Source organism: Hemitrygon akajei, chromosome 20, assembly GCF_048418815.1.
Source record: "Hemitrygon akajei chromosome 20, sHemAka1.3, whole genome shotgun sequence".
NCBI lineage: Eukaryota > Metazoa > Chordata > Chondrichthyes > Myliobatiformes > Dasyatidae > Hemitrygon > Hemitrygon akajei.
This window is the reverse complement of record NC_133143.1, coordinates 27,248,055-27,265,000: the sequence shown is the minus strand read 5'-3', so window position 1 is coordinate 27,265,000 and position 16,946 is coordinate 27,248,055. Positions and strand designations below refer to the sequence as shown.

The window sequence follows — 16,946 nt, the reverse complement described above, 5'->3', positions numbered from 1 at the left end:
GTTCTGTGCTGCATTGTTCTATATTCTATCCTCTCATTAACTTTGGCAATTCTCAAGCAAGCTCCCTACCAAATGCTATAGAGAATGACAGACCTAGCTCCTTTGGAGATACTCATAAGAGACCACAAGCAGCACCAGCATTTTACGTATTGGGAATGGGCCAAGAATGCAGCAAAATGGCTTGAAAGCCTGAGTTAGGCGATAAGTACTCTTACTCTTCATCACCCACCAGCACTTAACCCTTAGCAGATAAAATATAGCTGATCAGAGGTTAAATCTATCACCTAAAATTAATCAAGACATGCAGTCTTATAATAGTTATTAAATGACCATCCTAGCTCCTGAAATTACTTAAAGTCAGGTTTCAATTTGAAAATTTCAAATTCTTAGCAGATCCAACCTACTAAATGAAGGCTGAGAAGTTCCCTTGGTCTATAATAGACTGAACACCATTGAAAGTCCAAATCAGACACAATTATCTTCTTCCTGCAGTTTAGTTTATTATTTTGTCACAGGCAAGAGCACAAAAAGAATTTAATCCTTTTAAACAGTGTGCAGAATGGGAAGGAGTCTTTAAATCAAGCTTTTATATTGAAGAAAAGTGACCATGACGCGATTTGCATATTAGAAAAATTTCAATACCACCTCTCAATTATCACAAACACCCAAATCTATTGCTGTGCTATGTGGGGAATAAAAAATCTGTTATCAGTTGGTTGCTGCAAAATAGAAGCAATAAAAATAATAAACTAGATATTGAAAAAAATTAATCCCCTATACATAAAAACATACAGTGAAATGCGTTAGCATCTAACAGAATCGGGGCAATTCGCAAGTGTTGCCACACATTCTGGCACCCACACAGTATGCAGCCAACATACAACAAGCATGAACAAAACAAAAACCCCCCCACCCCCACACAGACAAGCCTCCAACCCCAGGACAGACCAATGCTCTGGCTAGATAGCACAAATTATTTATTTGTGAATTATGTATTGATTCAAAGGAAGAAATTTGCTCTGTAGTGAGATGTGCATATATATTATTTCAGTTTAATTCAAGGATGAGCATTGACAATTTATTTTATATTTCACTAGATGGTGCTGTAATATTTCTATAGCATTTCTGATAAACATCCAAATACCAGAGAGATTCTTTGGTGCTTCATAAGATCTAAGTCAAGATAAATAAATAAAGAACTGTGTGGACTCCCAGAGAACTCTGGAGTACAGAATACTAAAGACTCACCACCCTCTGGGAGAAGAAATTATTCTTCTAAATGGTCTATGCATTGTTTTGAATCTATGACCTCTGGTTCAAGAGTTCTCAGGCATGGAAAACATTCTCTCCATTATCACCTGTCGAGCCTTCTGCGAATACACTTGAAAACCTAGTCTGTTCAGTTACCCTTTACAGGATACAGCTGCCAAGTCAGGACCATATGTATCTACTGAAATTTTACTGCATATTCTATGGCACAAATGTTCTTTTTTAGGAAAGAAAAGCAAAATTGTAAACAATATCCCAAGTGCATATTTTCATTAAAATCATGCATTATAATAAGACAGGCAATTGTAATAAGTTCTCTTGAATGTTTTTTTTCTTTCCAGAGATGCTGCTTGACCAGTTGAGTTCTTCTGTTAATTTTCTTTTTGTTTGTTGTAAATCTTGCCCTTGAACTCAAATCTTCTTGCAATCAAGCCCAATATACCATGTACTATGCTAATTGCACCAGTACACTAGATTCTAATGACTTCTGTGCACGACACACAGGTCCATTTGAACATCAATATTTTCCAGTCCCTCACCATTTTTCCACATGCACTTTAACACATTGTTGATTGCTTATGTAGTTTGTGTTGAAACCTCTTTGCATCCTCTACACACAATCCCACTCATTTTCATGTCATCATGTCAAAAGACCAAATGCATTATTTGATCCCTTCAGTCAAACTACTGATGTAGATTGCAAATAATTTGGAAAAAGCATGTTACCCTACTGTGCCCCAGCCAATATATCCTGCCAACTTGAGAATAACCTGTTTATTTCAAAACTTAGTAAGTAAATAATGAACTCTCATAAAAGCTTGGTTTGACCATAACTGGAGAAGTTCGTCCAGTTAAGGCTGGCACACTTTAAGTAAGATGCAGTCTTCACTGTTCCAATGAACTCCACCAGATGTATTTAAAATCATGAAGAGTACAACCAAAATAGAAGAGGAAAACTACATGGTAAGTGGTTTGGAATAAAAGGGATAGCAATAGAAACAGACTCATATAATAGCATTATATTAAGCATTTGCTTACCAAAAATCCACGCTCCTCAATCATGGAATCAACTCGGCACTGCAGTTTTACACAAATATGACCTTCAAGAGGGGACAAGAAGGGAACCTACAAAAGTCATCATATTACATATGATTTGTATTTTTAAAAATAAGTATTTTGATAGGACTTGTCTTCTATAAACAAACATACTTCATTCTGTATTTTGTTTTGCATTATAGATCTGTAAACTTAAGGTTATCAGATAACAATGTCTGTGAAGATCATTAAAATATCAAAAATAAGAATGCTGTTGCTTTAAAAACTAGCAGTACTGTTTGATAACTATTAGCTTTTTCAAAAATGTTAACAGCTACCAACTACTATTTCCAAAATCACTAATAATATTGGAAATTATATTAACCAAACTAATCTCAAATACAGTTCTCAGAATTAAACACATCAAAGAATTAAGACAGATATCCAAGACTACTTTATGACTACTGCATTTACACAAAAAATATCAAACAAGACACTTCAATTGCTAAAAATATACAGTCTAAAACAGAATTTAATCCATTTTAAAGTATTCTGATAGGCTAACCTTATCTAGTTGGAATTTAGAATTTCCTACAGAAGTGAGTGAGAATTTGTGGGATCCGATCATGCTGAAATTACTCGTGCGCACTGCATTGGGACCTCCAGGACTTGCCAAAGCTACAAATGAAACAATATTTTGAGGAAAAATTGTTAGCATTTTCAGTCACCTTCAAAAATCACCTCAAAGAAATCAGTATCAGGTGACTACATTTAGAACCAGGGAGATGCACCTCTTCTCCATACAAATTTAAGCAGTATTGACAGCTAGTCTTTAACTGGCCACATCACAAATGAATAATCTCAATGGAGCTAGTAGAAATCATATCCAAAATAGATCCAAGGCCTATTTTAGATTGTTGTATCAAGAGGACTTGAAAAATTGTCAATGGCTAATGTAGCATTGGCAATGTTTCAGGGTTCCTGGGGCACAATACACAATCTGTGAATTTGGTTAATTTGCTGTTTGATAAATACATGTAATGAAGGTCAATCACTATACCAGTTTCAAATACACTCATACTTGTGCCCAGCAACACAAGCTCCAGGCAACCTTATGAACATCTGAAGCTTATCAAGAGCCATCTGGTACTCCCCTTTAAAAAGAAACTCTAAAATTCAGATTATTTGGGGCACTTTTCATCACCATGTATAGAAATAAAAACCTAGTGCAGGGCAATGAAGAGAATTGCTGCAGAAGGAAGTTTATTGTCTCACAGGGTATTTATTTGTTTAAGACAGGCATGTTGCAACTCAGTGGGACTGGGATCTTATCTTCAATTGGAAGTTCGCCATTGCTGTTGAAGTAAGTTCAAACACCTTTGGCAGAGTTATAGTAAGCTGAACACCTATTCAAATGGGAGAAGCAGAAGAGAAATGAAGGCAAAAACTTAAAAGTATGAAAGGCTGAGAAAACACGTTATAAAATAGTGTAAGGCAGTGTCTCAACACACTTAATGCTGTACATAGGAAAAGTTTGGTTATCTGACACTTCTGAGTCAGCATCCAGGCCAACTGAGATGAAACATTCTCCCACCAGGTACCCTACTGCCAAGTGCAAAGACACAAAGGTAGTAATAACAGAGGATTTAAATTACAGTAATTTTAAATATGAGACACATAAATAAAACTGATAGCTCAGAATTTCTAAATCTCATTCAGAGATTTTTTTGCCATAATGGAGAAAGCTAGAAAAGAGAGTAATACAATTTTGTTTTAGGAATTAAAACTGATCAAATGGAAGGCATATCTGATTCTCTTACTAATATTAATGAACATCCCCAGCATTTTTCATTTCACATATCCAGCATCTTCAATTTATTACTGTTCAATTTTTTTCATACTAGCGATCACAACTAAATTAGATCTACCATAGTTATACATAACAACAAAACTTAAATAGCTAATGCTTTAAATTGTGGGCAAGGCCAATTTTACTGGACCAAGGTAATCTTGCAAAGGTAAACTGGAAACAGCGCAGTGGGAAGCACTTAAGAGAGAGTTGTAAAAGTCTCAGAGTAAATAGGTTATCAAAAGAAAAAACCCACCCTTTAAGACAAGATACTTTAAGCGAAGCCTATGTCAGACATTAATAAGTAAATAGTACAGAAAGTCTAGAAAAGTGTGGAAGTGACGTCAGGTTGGAAATTATGAGAACAAAGTCTTATTGCAAATATATTGGCAAATAACTTTGCAGAAAATAAAAAGATGTTTTCTGACTGTAATTTCCAGTCCTCCCTGACTGTATGAGCACTACCAAATGATTGGAAGACTGTCAGCATTGCACTTGTTTTCTTTCAAATGGGAAGAGAGAATAAACCAAATAATTACAAACTAACTAAATTCCAGTGGTAGCCATTGCAAAGCCTTTTCAGATTTTGCATCGTCAGAGTAGATATCCATAAACAATTATTAACAGGCATTCCAGGACACTTGGGATAAAGTCAAAATAAATATATTTATTGAAAACTGCAGACAATAATTGGGGTCATTCAGGAAGCCTGAGCACATAAGAACTAAAAGCAGTAATGGACTTGTAGGTCTTTTATACCTGCTCCTCATTGCAAAAAGATCATGGCCTGATCTCTCAGCTTAGCACTTTCTTGTACTAACCCCATATCCGAAAGTCCATTAATCTTTGCCGTAGTATGCAAAATTCAAAGCCCTTTTGGGAGGAGTTCCAATAACATGCTATCCTTCAAAGATTTGTTTTCACCTCAATTCTGAATGGCTTGCCCCTTATGCCAGCACTTTGCTTCTTAGTTCTCAACAACTCAGCCAATACACCTACCCTGTCAGACACTATATCATTTTTGTGCATGTAAATCCATAACATTGCCTTTCATTCCTCTAAATTCAGGATCAAAAGCCCATTCTGGAGGTAGCTGAGCAAAACAACTATTGGTTATGGATGAAGAGGAGTGACAGCAGCTGGGCCCTAAAATGACACATGGGCTGCTAGATGTGGAGGGGGATACACCTGGGATGCTGGATTGCACTCTTGAGCCCTCTGGAGATGCAGTGGGTTTAAAGTGATGAAACGTCTAAGAAGAAGGGTGCCCACTTGATGACCCCTGGGAAGCACCTGCCACACACCACGCCCCACCTCAAGATCTCTATGCTATGACCTGAGCTGGGATCTGCTCATCAAAGAGATTGAAACATCTAGTCCTATGAGCTTGAACATCTCTTTAATCTCTTCTCATAACCCACTATTCCACCTCAGGAATCAATCTGTTGAATCTCTTTTACAGTTCTATTACAGATAAATTCTTGCTAATGGCATATTATTTGTGTTTCTATTTGCTTACTGCAGTTGAACAATTTTTTTTTAATTGACTTGCATAGAGGAACATCTAGGTTGTACTCAATACCTTAATCTTACAATTTTCAGCAATTTTAAATTAACATTTTCACATTTACAATTTGCTAAATTGGATTACCTTACATTTTTCCAGGATATAATTTTATTCCATGTAAGCACCAACCCCTTAGTCTACTACTAAACCTCTGATTTATTACCAAAGCTCACAATGCCCTTTGGCTTTCCAACACCAACAAATATGCATTTAGAGAGCTCATTTAAATCATTGATATAAGTTGTGAAATAGCCATGGCACCCCACTGGACGCACTTACATTTATTCTCAATGTTTTTTCGTCTTTTAACCTACCCTTAATTTACATTAGTATTTTAGCTCCAATCTCATGTTTCCCAATTTTATTTAATAATCTGTACGTGGTAAATGAAGGCATTCTCAAAGCTCAAATACAACACAACCATCAATTCTTTTTGGTAGCAAAAACTTAAAAAGCAGGTTTATCACACAGTATCTTTCGCATAAACCTTTGCTTACTCTGCCCTGCCCTTTGCTAGCATTATTTTCCAAAGGCCCCCATTGCCACTTCCTTAATAATACATTTTTGCATTTTTCCCCGTGCTTTTATCATGATTACAAGAGAAAACCCAACTCAAATTTTAAAGTAGTATGTAACCTACCTGGTGTGTGCAAGCTGCTCTTCTGTTTGGAATGAAGGAAGAGTATACATTAAATTATGCAAAAACTATATATTTTTCTCACACACACACAGAGAAAACAAACAAAAGTATTTTCAAGCTGGCTTTAAAAAAAACAAAGTAGTTTCCAAGACTTTGTCTCTCCTTTGGGGATTATTAGGGCCCAATCGAATAGACAAGAATTCTGTTCATATATTCTTTTTATTAGTCTTGAACAGATGAGGGATTTTCACAAGTAGCATTCTGAACTTCACCAAATCTTCTGTATCCTCACATGAAATGAGATGTCACATACAGGAAATCCATCTCATCCTGAAATACCACTCTTTTATTCCATAATCTGCAAAGTCACAGCCAACTTGAAAAACCATTGGAAGATATGGGAAATTCTGTTTAAAGCAGGACAAAGGACACTTCAAAGTCACAATGAAACATAGCTCATTTATGGTGTCAGAGAAACAATATATCAGAATGAAGGAAAAAGATCCATGCCAAAATGGAGAAGTAGTAAACCCTTGTAAAGATGATGCCTACACTGACCAAAAAGCATTAATTAGGCACTTCACCTATGTATTTCACAATTCTGGATGTAAACGTGGCAGGAGTTTTACAGAATTGCTACTAAGTTTCTACGAGTGTGTATCTAAATTATGTTTTCAAAATATTCTAATCTTCTTCTAAAAAAAATTTACATTGGTCAACTCGTACCATGTTCTCTCGACTTAGAGGGGGATGTTTTATGCTGGTTAAGGCCAGTACTTGTTTTGCAAAACAAATGCACTTCCATTAATTCCTCATTACCATGAAGAAAAAAGATAAAGGATCAAGTTCAACAAAGAATGAATTAACTATCAGTTCTCACAAGATAGAATGAAGGATGAAATATCAAATCCTATTTGTGGATCATCTTATGACTGCACCTTTAGCTTACTTTGTTTTAATGACTTGATTGATTTTAATTTAAAAAATACAGAAATCTAGGCAATATTTACCTTTCTACTAATTTCACTACTGTAAATTGAAATGGGTTAGTGATTTATCAATCTCAGTACTCTTTACTAAGCTGCTATATTTGTCCAGAATTTCACTATATATTTCTGCTTTAAATGCTGAGAATTGCATTTATCTGCTGAGATGGTTTATAAATCTACATTCCATTATTTACCTTTTATTTAAAAGGACAAAAAAAAATCAGTAATAAATGTACTTAATTTTCTTATTCACATAATTTTTAGTTGACACAGAACTCCTGAGTGTCAACTAAAGCACGCAAACTACAGTGTATTATCTAATGTGACAATATTTATTCACATTAAACTTACTGTAATTGAAGTCAATAGCCTCTTTGGAGTAATGGCCTAAGAGAGAAAAAAATCCTTTTAGTTACTGAACAAAGGGATGTTGTGGTTAAAAATGCTCTCCTGGTATCTGCATGCAACCACAACATTACCACAGCTCTGCAAAACAATTCTGTTAGTTTAAAGTTGGTTACAATGTTATTTTGTTTCTAAATGGAGGACAGGGGAGAGCAAGGCCCTACTTCAAGTGAAAAATATTCCACAATTACAGAACAATTATCAAGCTGTACATACTATTCCTTACCCATACAGAGGCATTTGAGTAAAGTATTCAGAGAACTAAATCTACCAATTAAAACTGCCAGCCAACCAAAAATACAGGCTAAAGATGCTGGAGCATGGAAAATATTACCATAATCACCATAAATAGTAAAATTTAAATATTTCTTGCTGGAACTTTCTTCTCTTGCTTTAGACCTTATAAGCTACAAGAACCACTACCTGGATGACTTGGAAAAGCCCCTTTTTTGCCTTCTGTTTCAGCAATATTTAATTTTAATAAGAGACAACAATCAATTAAGAAACACAATAATCACCTAACAATTATTAATCTAGTTGATCCATTTTAATTCCATGTTTGATTAGTACTAATGACACAAATATATTGACATGCAAGTTTTGCTACCTGATTCTGGGTTCTATATTGATTATAATAAGACTACAAAGTACACTGACAATGCATCAATATTATTTTTACTATAATTGTGGAATGATCTGTCTGGTATGATAAAAGGTTGATTATTAGATGAATAAATTAAATCACAGAATATCAACTGTTGTGCATGATAGAATTAATAGTTTAGTACAGCAATAGTCAGAGGAACCCAACAAAATCTATTTCTTTTTATGCCATTCCCACCATTTGATTAAAATAAAGCATTACTTACCAAAATTTCAAATGAGATTGAGAACATTACACTATAATCAATCTTGAATTGTTTGCAGGTAGCTTGTGCATTTTGTTTTCACCCAAACATCTCATACTAATATATTCATCCCGGCATTGCATTCCTTCCCTCACTCTGCTCTAACTTAAGACTTTGTTCTACACCCTCCTCTCTGAGGCTCACTCTCTCTCCCCAGTAATCTATTCCTGCCTTCGATCTGCCACTACATCCTCTCCATATACCTTTATGCTAATATGAAGGGGAAAAATAATGCATTAATCATAAAAGGTAGGTCTTACTTTTTAATCAGGTCCTTACCCATTATGTGCTGTTTATAAACAGTTCCAATGTCAATCTCAGCCTGGATACTTATTCAATATACTCAATATTTTCTAGTTACTTTCAGCTTCTTCAACAAGTTCTCAGTATACAGGCATAAATAAGCCTCCTGAACCCTTATTGAAAATTAAGCTAATATTTCACTAGTAGACGTGGAACAATTGTCTACCACTTTTGAATTCCACCAAAAGAGAGTGAGAATATTATTACAATGTTCTGATATCCCACTGCTATCAAGAAAATGAAAGCACCATTATTTAGGATTTGTACAGGTACATGACAGGTTTTAAAGACAGATCTTAAAGGAAAAGAAAATGGAAGAGCAAACCTGTTAGCACAGACGTTCAGAGTGTGAACCTGAGCAAAGGCGCACTGTAGTTGCTGCTGAGGTGTATAAAAGCTAGGGTGCAGAAGAAGCCATGTCAGATGAGTAAAGGGTTCAGAAGTGAAACAGTGATCGGGCTGGAGGATGTTAAAGCATTGGGATGGATATAGCAACCAAAACAACAATTTTTAAATTGCTGGCGCTCGCTGTGCAGAAAACATAACCTTTAAAAATAAATAGGGCAACTGCTGACAATGACATGATTAAAACCTGACATGCAACTGAACTTGGGGTTCAGGAATTTGAAATTGTGGTAATTTATAGAATATTAGTTGATTACAGTAACCCAGGAACCAAATTGTGGTGATTAACTAGCATTACAGAATCTCTGCCCAAATCTAGTCTTTGTCACTTAGCAGAACTGAACCATGTCTTTGAAATTCTCACTTGTGTACATGCAATGGATGGCAATCAAAAGCAAACTTCTTTTTCCCCATTCTCTGAATCTACCTCAGGATACTAAGGGCCATTTATTGTGTCCCAGAGACCACTAATTGATCTCAAAGTTAAAAATCAAATACACAATGAACAGTTTATGTGAATAACCCTTGAAAGAGGTGCTGTATCACATAATTTGCGTAAGTAAAACAAATGGAAAACGTCTTTAGATGAAGGTGAATCGGAAATTAAGGACATCAGGTTGGGATTTTATTATTGAAATGTGAGAAGAGATGAATTTTGTTATATTCAAAATGTGAATCATACCAAAGAGCAAATCAGTTTTCGAAAGTAGTGAAATACTCCCAGATGAAGAGCAGACATTTCGCATAGAAACTAAGAAAGAAAATATATTTAGCTAGCTGTTTGAGTTTGTCAGAATTTTAATAATTAAAGTTTCAGACCCTATACAAACTGATTTTCCAAGAGAATTCAACTGTTTAAATGGAACGCAGAGAAATTCATATTATACTATTACCAAACCATTAAAAATAGATATCTTAAAAATAATGTAAGTACACAACAAGTTCTTAAAGCATTAAAAATAAATGAAAATATTGGTTTGATTCCTTTTCTCTAATGAGAAATGAGCAGCAGCTTTGCTGTACTAATTTTTTTAAATTAGTATTTTAGTGTTAGTTGTAATTGTTTCCTCACCTTTCTGTTAGCCAACTTAAGATATATTATTGTTAAAGTAAGGCAATTTTTTTGGAACAAACACATTCCAATGTTCTGTTCTAGATCCAGGGTTTTAATTCTTTCAAGCTATTTTATTTTTTCATGTTCAGGTATGAGTCTAATCATTTATTTCCTTCAGTTAAATTTCAGTAGGTAATTTTACATACATCCCCATTGATAATCCTACTCAATAATAATTCAAAAAGACATGGAAACAATTTCATGCAAAACTTCCTCTTTACCTTAGACTTATTAGGTTTCTTCTTCTTATCTGTAACAGCACTCTCCCGGTGCAATGCCTATAAATAATAAATAATGAAACAGCATTGTTTCTTGGCATATTACAACATTTTGCATTATAGTCTTTCGGATTACAGAAACTCACGTTTATAGAATTTGCAAATCATTATCCAGAAATTTGAAATATGGAATAAAATTCACCCACAAATTTACATAAAGTAAAGATCATCACAAAATTTACATGGAATGCAAATACCCATTCCCCCTAACATGTGACAGGCAGTGGGGGGTGGGGGGGAGGTAATATGCTGCGGACTTACCAGACTATAAATTTCAGTCTCAATTTCAAAATCATTTGAGACATCTTCCCTAAAATAAAAAAAAACAAATTTAAAGCCCATTCTCCCTTCTAAAAAGTAAAATCTAGTTTTTGCAAACAAAGATGTAACTAATAGAACAAAAGCACTTTATTTCAGCTAGTTCTGGAGAGAGTTGAACTTGTGAGATTGAATGAAAAATTAGGGCCGATTTATATGCCCACATTTCAAAACCCTATTCATATGAACTAGCAGTCAACAGAATTCAAGACTTTTTAAATTAAGGACAAGAATATGACAAAAAAAAAAGCTTTATTACAGCTTGCCAATTAATTATTTAATTAAAAGTTATGCAAATTACCAATAAAAATAACTAAACACAAGAGATTCTGCAGAGGCTGGAAGTAAAAATGCCTGTGTTTTTTTTTTAACAGAAAAAAGACCACTTAAAACAGATTACTTTATTTAGAATTGCATGCTAGGTTCAATTTACCTAATGACTTCAATGTAAAAGAGCTACTAACCTGCAGAATAGTTAGAGTTAAGTTTTAAAAAGCAAGTTAAAACAAGTGTTTGTAAATTTTTAATCACATTTGTTACTTACAGAGTGAATTTTGTGGGAAAACTAATTGCATCACCACAGAGTGCATTTTGGATGGTGGCTAATGGTGTGGCCACTATATTTAATGCTCCTGCTTTAATTAGTATAAAAAAATAATAGTTGGTACCATCTGAAAGAGACAAATTAACCACATGTTAATTTAAAATATTTGCTGATATAGACCTATTTTATTTACTTCACTACTTAATTGAAACAATATATTGGCTGTAAAATTCCAGTCATTTCAAAATTATTTATACACATGACCCATATTAGTAAATTACATATAACTGATTAAAATATAATCTTTCAAAAAAGGTAGTTATATGAAATACAGATGTTAAAACTACAAATGCTACTTTTACCTTGTATTCTATTAATTCTTGATACTCAGGAATAAAGCAACACAATGTAACGTTTCAATGAATTCTATCCATACAAAGGTGAATATTGAATTAATTATAGTCAAAGATTATACTTCAGCCAAAATCAATTACCGGTAAGCCAATTGGAGCCAATTTTAAGGTTATAACATTTTTAAAAATCTCCAAATAATGGCTCTGAAATTGACATGTACTATTAAAAGAATGCAAAAGGGTTATACAGCACACCACAACCATTGAACTCACACCTACCATTGCAAGATCTGTTAATGCTCAGTGGCAACTGATAACTTATTACATATTCCTTGCACTCTTTGAAAGAGGGTACAGCAAGCAAGGGTGGCTCCAAGAACAGAGTGGGGCAAAGAGAGCCAGAGATTAGGAGCCCAGCTGGGGCAGTACGTAGACGTGTACATGTATGTGCATGTTTATGTGTGCACATACGTAGGGGCATGCTGGATAACTGTAAGGGGTTGGCATCAGTGTTGTGCAGAAAGACTGGCTTGACAAAGGCAGGCTATGTTTAAAAATAAACTCCAGAGCATCTACATGGTTTGGGTTTGCAGCTACAGCTAACGCCAGTGGCATCCTTTATAGTTGATACAGCTCCAAAGGAGTGTTGTACAGGGAACAACTTTGTTTACTGCTGAAACTTGTCAGTTAAATTTCTGAAGTTGTGCAAATCGAGCAAGGAAGTGCAGCAAGATAAAAGTGCAATGTACCTGAATTTCTAGATTTTAAATAAACCACAAATATGTTTATAGTTACAAATGATTACAGTGTGGATAAATGATAGAGTGGGGAAATCCAAGTTGCAATCTATTACATGGTTCAGCTTTAATGAGGGGTTGACAAATTAACAGCGAATTTTGGGTTCCAAATGAGCATTACTTAGGCCTACCAGGTTTTTGAGCTGTTGAACAGATGAAATCTGCCTTTAAAGGAATGCGGATATCTGAAAGTGCAATACAGCCTCTAGATGGAGCACATTCACCAGATGATTTCGCTGCAAGGCCACCTTTCTTAAGATCATGTACTCCTTCACCCTTTAATTTGTTTAATTCGGCAAGAAGTGCCAATCTCTTTTCACCTAAGTGAAATGAAGCAAGATAGAAGAGTTAAAGAATGTAATTGCTTGCACATATCATTTCAATCATGAAGTTATACTTTATGCTGCAGTGAATCACATTCATTTTGCTCAATATTCTCATCTGCTACCTATCAAATTCAAAATCAGCTTCATCGAGCTTAATGCAATGCATCCCAATAGATACTCATAACTTGGCTGAGGTAAACTTACTGTAGCTAAATTTGATTTCAAATTTCCTCACTTTTTAACTGTAATATGTATTACAGGCTTTGGAAAGTACCAAGCTGAACAGGCATTTTCTGGAACCATTTACAAATTTCTTGATTTATTACATTTAGTTACACCCATGTCTGTCAGATATACATATCTACACAGAATTTTATTTTTGAACATCATTCTTCACTGATGTGCAACAATGCACTTCTAAAATGTATATCCTGTAAAATAGAATGGTTCAACTATGTTATTCTGAATAAGCATGAAGAAAGTTAGAATGGTTCCTGTTCCTGTTTCAAAGCTAACAAAGGCATGATTGTTCAGAAGCATCAATTCCACATTATGAAGGGCATGTTTTCCTAGAAGATGATTCATATCATGATTTCCCATAACACACAACTCTATTTCCCTTTGAATCCCATGTTATGAGTGGAATGCATCCTTTGCAATGTTAGTCTTTGTATAAAAACAAATAGCACCACATCAGGGGACCACTTAAGAGATCTGTACTGGAAAATAACAAGACAATCTCTTAAGTGGCCAGCAGCTGTATTTGGAGACACAAAGGATTGCAGATGCATATCACCCTCCAGCCTTCAGATGGAATGAAAATGTACATTTTTAAACATATCAAATATAGGTAAGAGAGTTTAGTTACATAACTCTCAATAAATAACCATGCTCATGTAGGGTTACAACTTGCTCGCTCTGTTTACGACATGAGGGTAAATAATATGGAAAGCTCTTGAGGGAAAAAAAAACACACTTCTAGAGAACAAACTGAATCTACTGCCTTATAAAATGTGTCAAGAATTGAAAGTTAAAAAAATAGACAAATCTTGTTTCTTTGACATTCCATTTATTTATTCCCCACTCCAACCCACCTCCTATAAATTTCACAAGAGTGAATTTTATTACATATCTTGGAGTTCTGGTTTATGATTTATAAATTCCACAAGGATGAATTTCCATAATCCAGGCTGTTTGGGGGGGGGGGGGGGGGGGTGGGGAGCAGATTCACCTGTAGTTTTTTTTATATATATAGCATAACAGAATTCACTGTTATTTGAATGTCCAACACATCCATAAATAACTGTAGGTGAATTGGTCTGACACATTAGAATTTGATGGTTTGTCATTTTCCTAACAGCAGATTTGATTAAGTACGCCTTCTTAGTTGTGCAATTAGTGCTCATGTATCAGCCTGTTTAAATGTGTACTAGACTCTGCAGAGTCCATGATATCACAGCTTTGCATGTAAAAATATATATTTTATAAAGACAGTGCATTATTTGTGTTTCTTACTGGCAATCAGTAGCAGCCTCTCAGCTTCAGCCTCCTGTTGAGAGCCCTTCCCATGATCTTCATCTGTACAACAGTTCAAAGCCTGGCTTGCTTGGTGGATAACACTTTGCTGGATATTTATTTCATTGTTCAGATTCTTGGAATAATAAAGTGAAACAAATTAACATACAAGGGAAAGAAGCATTCAAGTGAAGGATTTTTACTGTTCACACAGTAAAATCTGTCAGGTAAAAAAAAATAAACCAAATTGCCCCATGCAACTTAAAATTATGAACTTAAAACTTCTGACAAACACAAATAGACTCCAGTTGTTCGCTTTCCACTGAATTTTAATGATATTACTTCAAAATTCTTTATTTTTGAGGCATTCCAGTTGATGTACTCAGCATGGAAATATCCTTTTGTAATTAGGACGTTACCTTCATCTTCTGTTTTATGCTAATTGAACTTGGAGTTGCATTAACCTTTTCCTCAAGTCTTTGAGAAACATCCTCTTTACGGACAATAACTTGTTTCACTGAAGGACGCTCAACAGTTTTAACTCTTTGTGATCTGTAGGCAGCAATACTGCAGGGAAAAGATTGGTGAGCAAAAAGAAAACAAATTAAAATCATAAATACAACACAAAATTAATTAAAACCCCAAAATATACCAACCTAATAACAGAAATATAAAAGGCAGTAAGTTCATTGTCAGAAACCTAATAAAGCAGCTTGCTGAACAAATTAATTTAAAGACTAATCATCAAGTCACAAAGTAATTCAAAGGAAGAATCTTCAACTGCTGGAAATGTGAAAAATAAAAGCAGAACAGCTGGAAATACTCAGCTGGTTAGGTAGCATCAATGACCATAAATATTGGCATCTCTCGAAAGAGAGACAAGAGTATCTCCAGCACTTTCTGCTTTTATTCCCTTACATTCCTGTATGTTGTCTCAATCTTTTACAGTTGGGACAACCTGCATAAAATATATCAATTTTCTATCTAGCCCAGCATCTCACCAATAGATTGAAATTGCTTAACGTTCCCCTAGGCTCAACACCTGAGCCATTGAAAATCTCCAAGCCTTTTGATAATCACCCACATTTCTGACCCTCAGCACTGATAGTGTGCAAAGGTTGAGGCATTTTCAGATCTGCCCTTTTTAGGGATACCCATCCCAAAGAGAAACATCAAGGTTCTTGCATGTCAAGCCTCCTGGGAGAAAGGTTTTCTTTGAAAAAGTAAAATTCATCAACAATTACCCCTCCCCCACCTCATCACCAATCTAAACAATAAGACAAAGATTCACAAGGAAATCTGCAGATGCTGGAAATTCAAGCAACACACACAAAATACTGGTGGAACGCAGCAAGCCAGGCAGCATCTATAGGAAGAAGCACTGTCGATATTTCGGACCGAGACCCTTCGTCAGGACTAACTGAAAGGAAAGATAGTAAGAGATTTGAAAGTAGGAGGGGGAGGGGAAATGCAAAATGATAGGAGCAGACCTGAGGGGGTGGGGTGAAGCTAAAAGCTGGAAAGGTGATTGGCAAAAGAGATACAGAGCTGGAGAAGGGAAAGGATTATGGGACGGGAGGCCTAGGGAGAAAGAAAGGGGGAGGGGAGCACCAGAGGGAGATGGAGAACAGGCAGAGTGATGGGCAGAGAGAGAAAATAAGGGGGAGGGGAGAGAAAACTAAATATGGGGTAAGAAGGGGAGGAGGGGTATTAACAGAAGTTAGAGAAGTCTATGATCTTGCCATCAGGTTGGAGGCTACCCAGACGGTATATAAGGTGTTGTTCCTCCAACCTGAGTGTGGCTTCATCTTGACAGTAGAGGAGGCCATGGATAGACATATCAGAATGGGAATGGGACGTGGAATTAAAATGTGTGGCCACTGAGAGATCCTGCTTTCTCTGGTGGACTGAGCATAGGTGTTCAGCCAAAGATTCAGCTCATTATTCCTTCCTTGACTCCTCGTTTTCAGACCAAGCCAGGAACCCTGCTCCAGGTGTGCCAAAATATCCAGAAAGAGCTTGGATCACTGAAAGAGAATACTTCCAACCAATTCACAGGTTAGGGAATTAAGCCGCCAGCATGTGGCAAGTGACGTGGTTAAACCAATGGGCAGGAATTACTGAGAAACAGAGTTAATTTGGCTTTTTTCCCAGAAACAAAATAGCAGCTACTTTAATAACTGCTAGTCTGCGGTTCAGACAATCCAGCCCAATCTTTATCCTGTGCCTCTCAAATCTCCGATTGAGAAAGTTTAAACATTTTCGTTACCCAAAGGGAATTATTGAATGTAACAAGTAGTGCCTGGTCCTGTTCATCTAATGGATACTGCT

The 16,946-nt window shown here is 35.5% G+C and overlaps 1 protein-coding gene across 1 annotated transcript in view; it reads right to left on the bottom strand.

Annotated features, from left to right (window-relative positions):
• The window catches only part of anln (anillin, actin binding protein), a 68,629-nt gene that overhangs the window by 11,561 nt on the left and 40,122 nt on the right, over positions 1-16,946 (bottom strand). Inside the window, exons 12-21 of the mRNA XM_073024049.1 lie at positions 15,035-15,182; positions 14,616-14,751; positions 12,906-13,094; positions 11,625-11,751; positions 11,024-11,072; positions 10,706-10,762; positions 7,701-7,736; positions 6,361-6,382; positions 2,870-2,982; positions 2,308-2,394 (exon numbers count right to left, since the gene is read on the bottom strand). Coding sequence (XP_072880150.1) covers positions 2,308-2,394; positions 2,870-2,982; positions 6,361-6,382; positions 7,701-7,736; positions 10,706-10,762; positions 11,024-11,072; positions 11,625-11,751; positions 12,906-13,094; positions 14,616-14,751; positions 15,035-15,182 — 964 coding nt within the window. The remainder of the gene's footprint in view (positions 1-2,307; positions 2,395-2,869; positions 2,983-6,360; positions 6,383-7,700; positions 7,737-10,705; positions 10,763-11,023; positions 11,073-11,624; positions 11,752-12,905; positions 13,095-14,615; positions 14,752-15,034; positions 15,183-16,946) is intronic.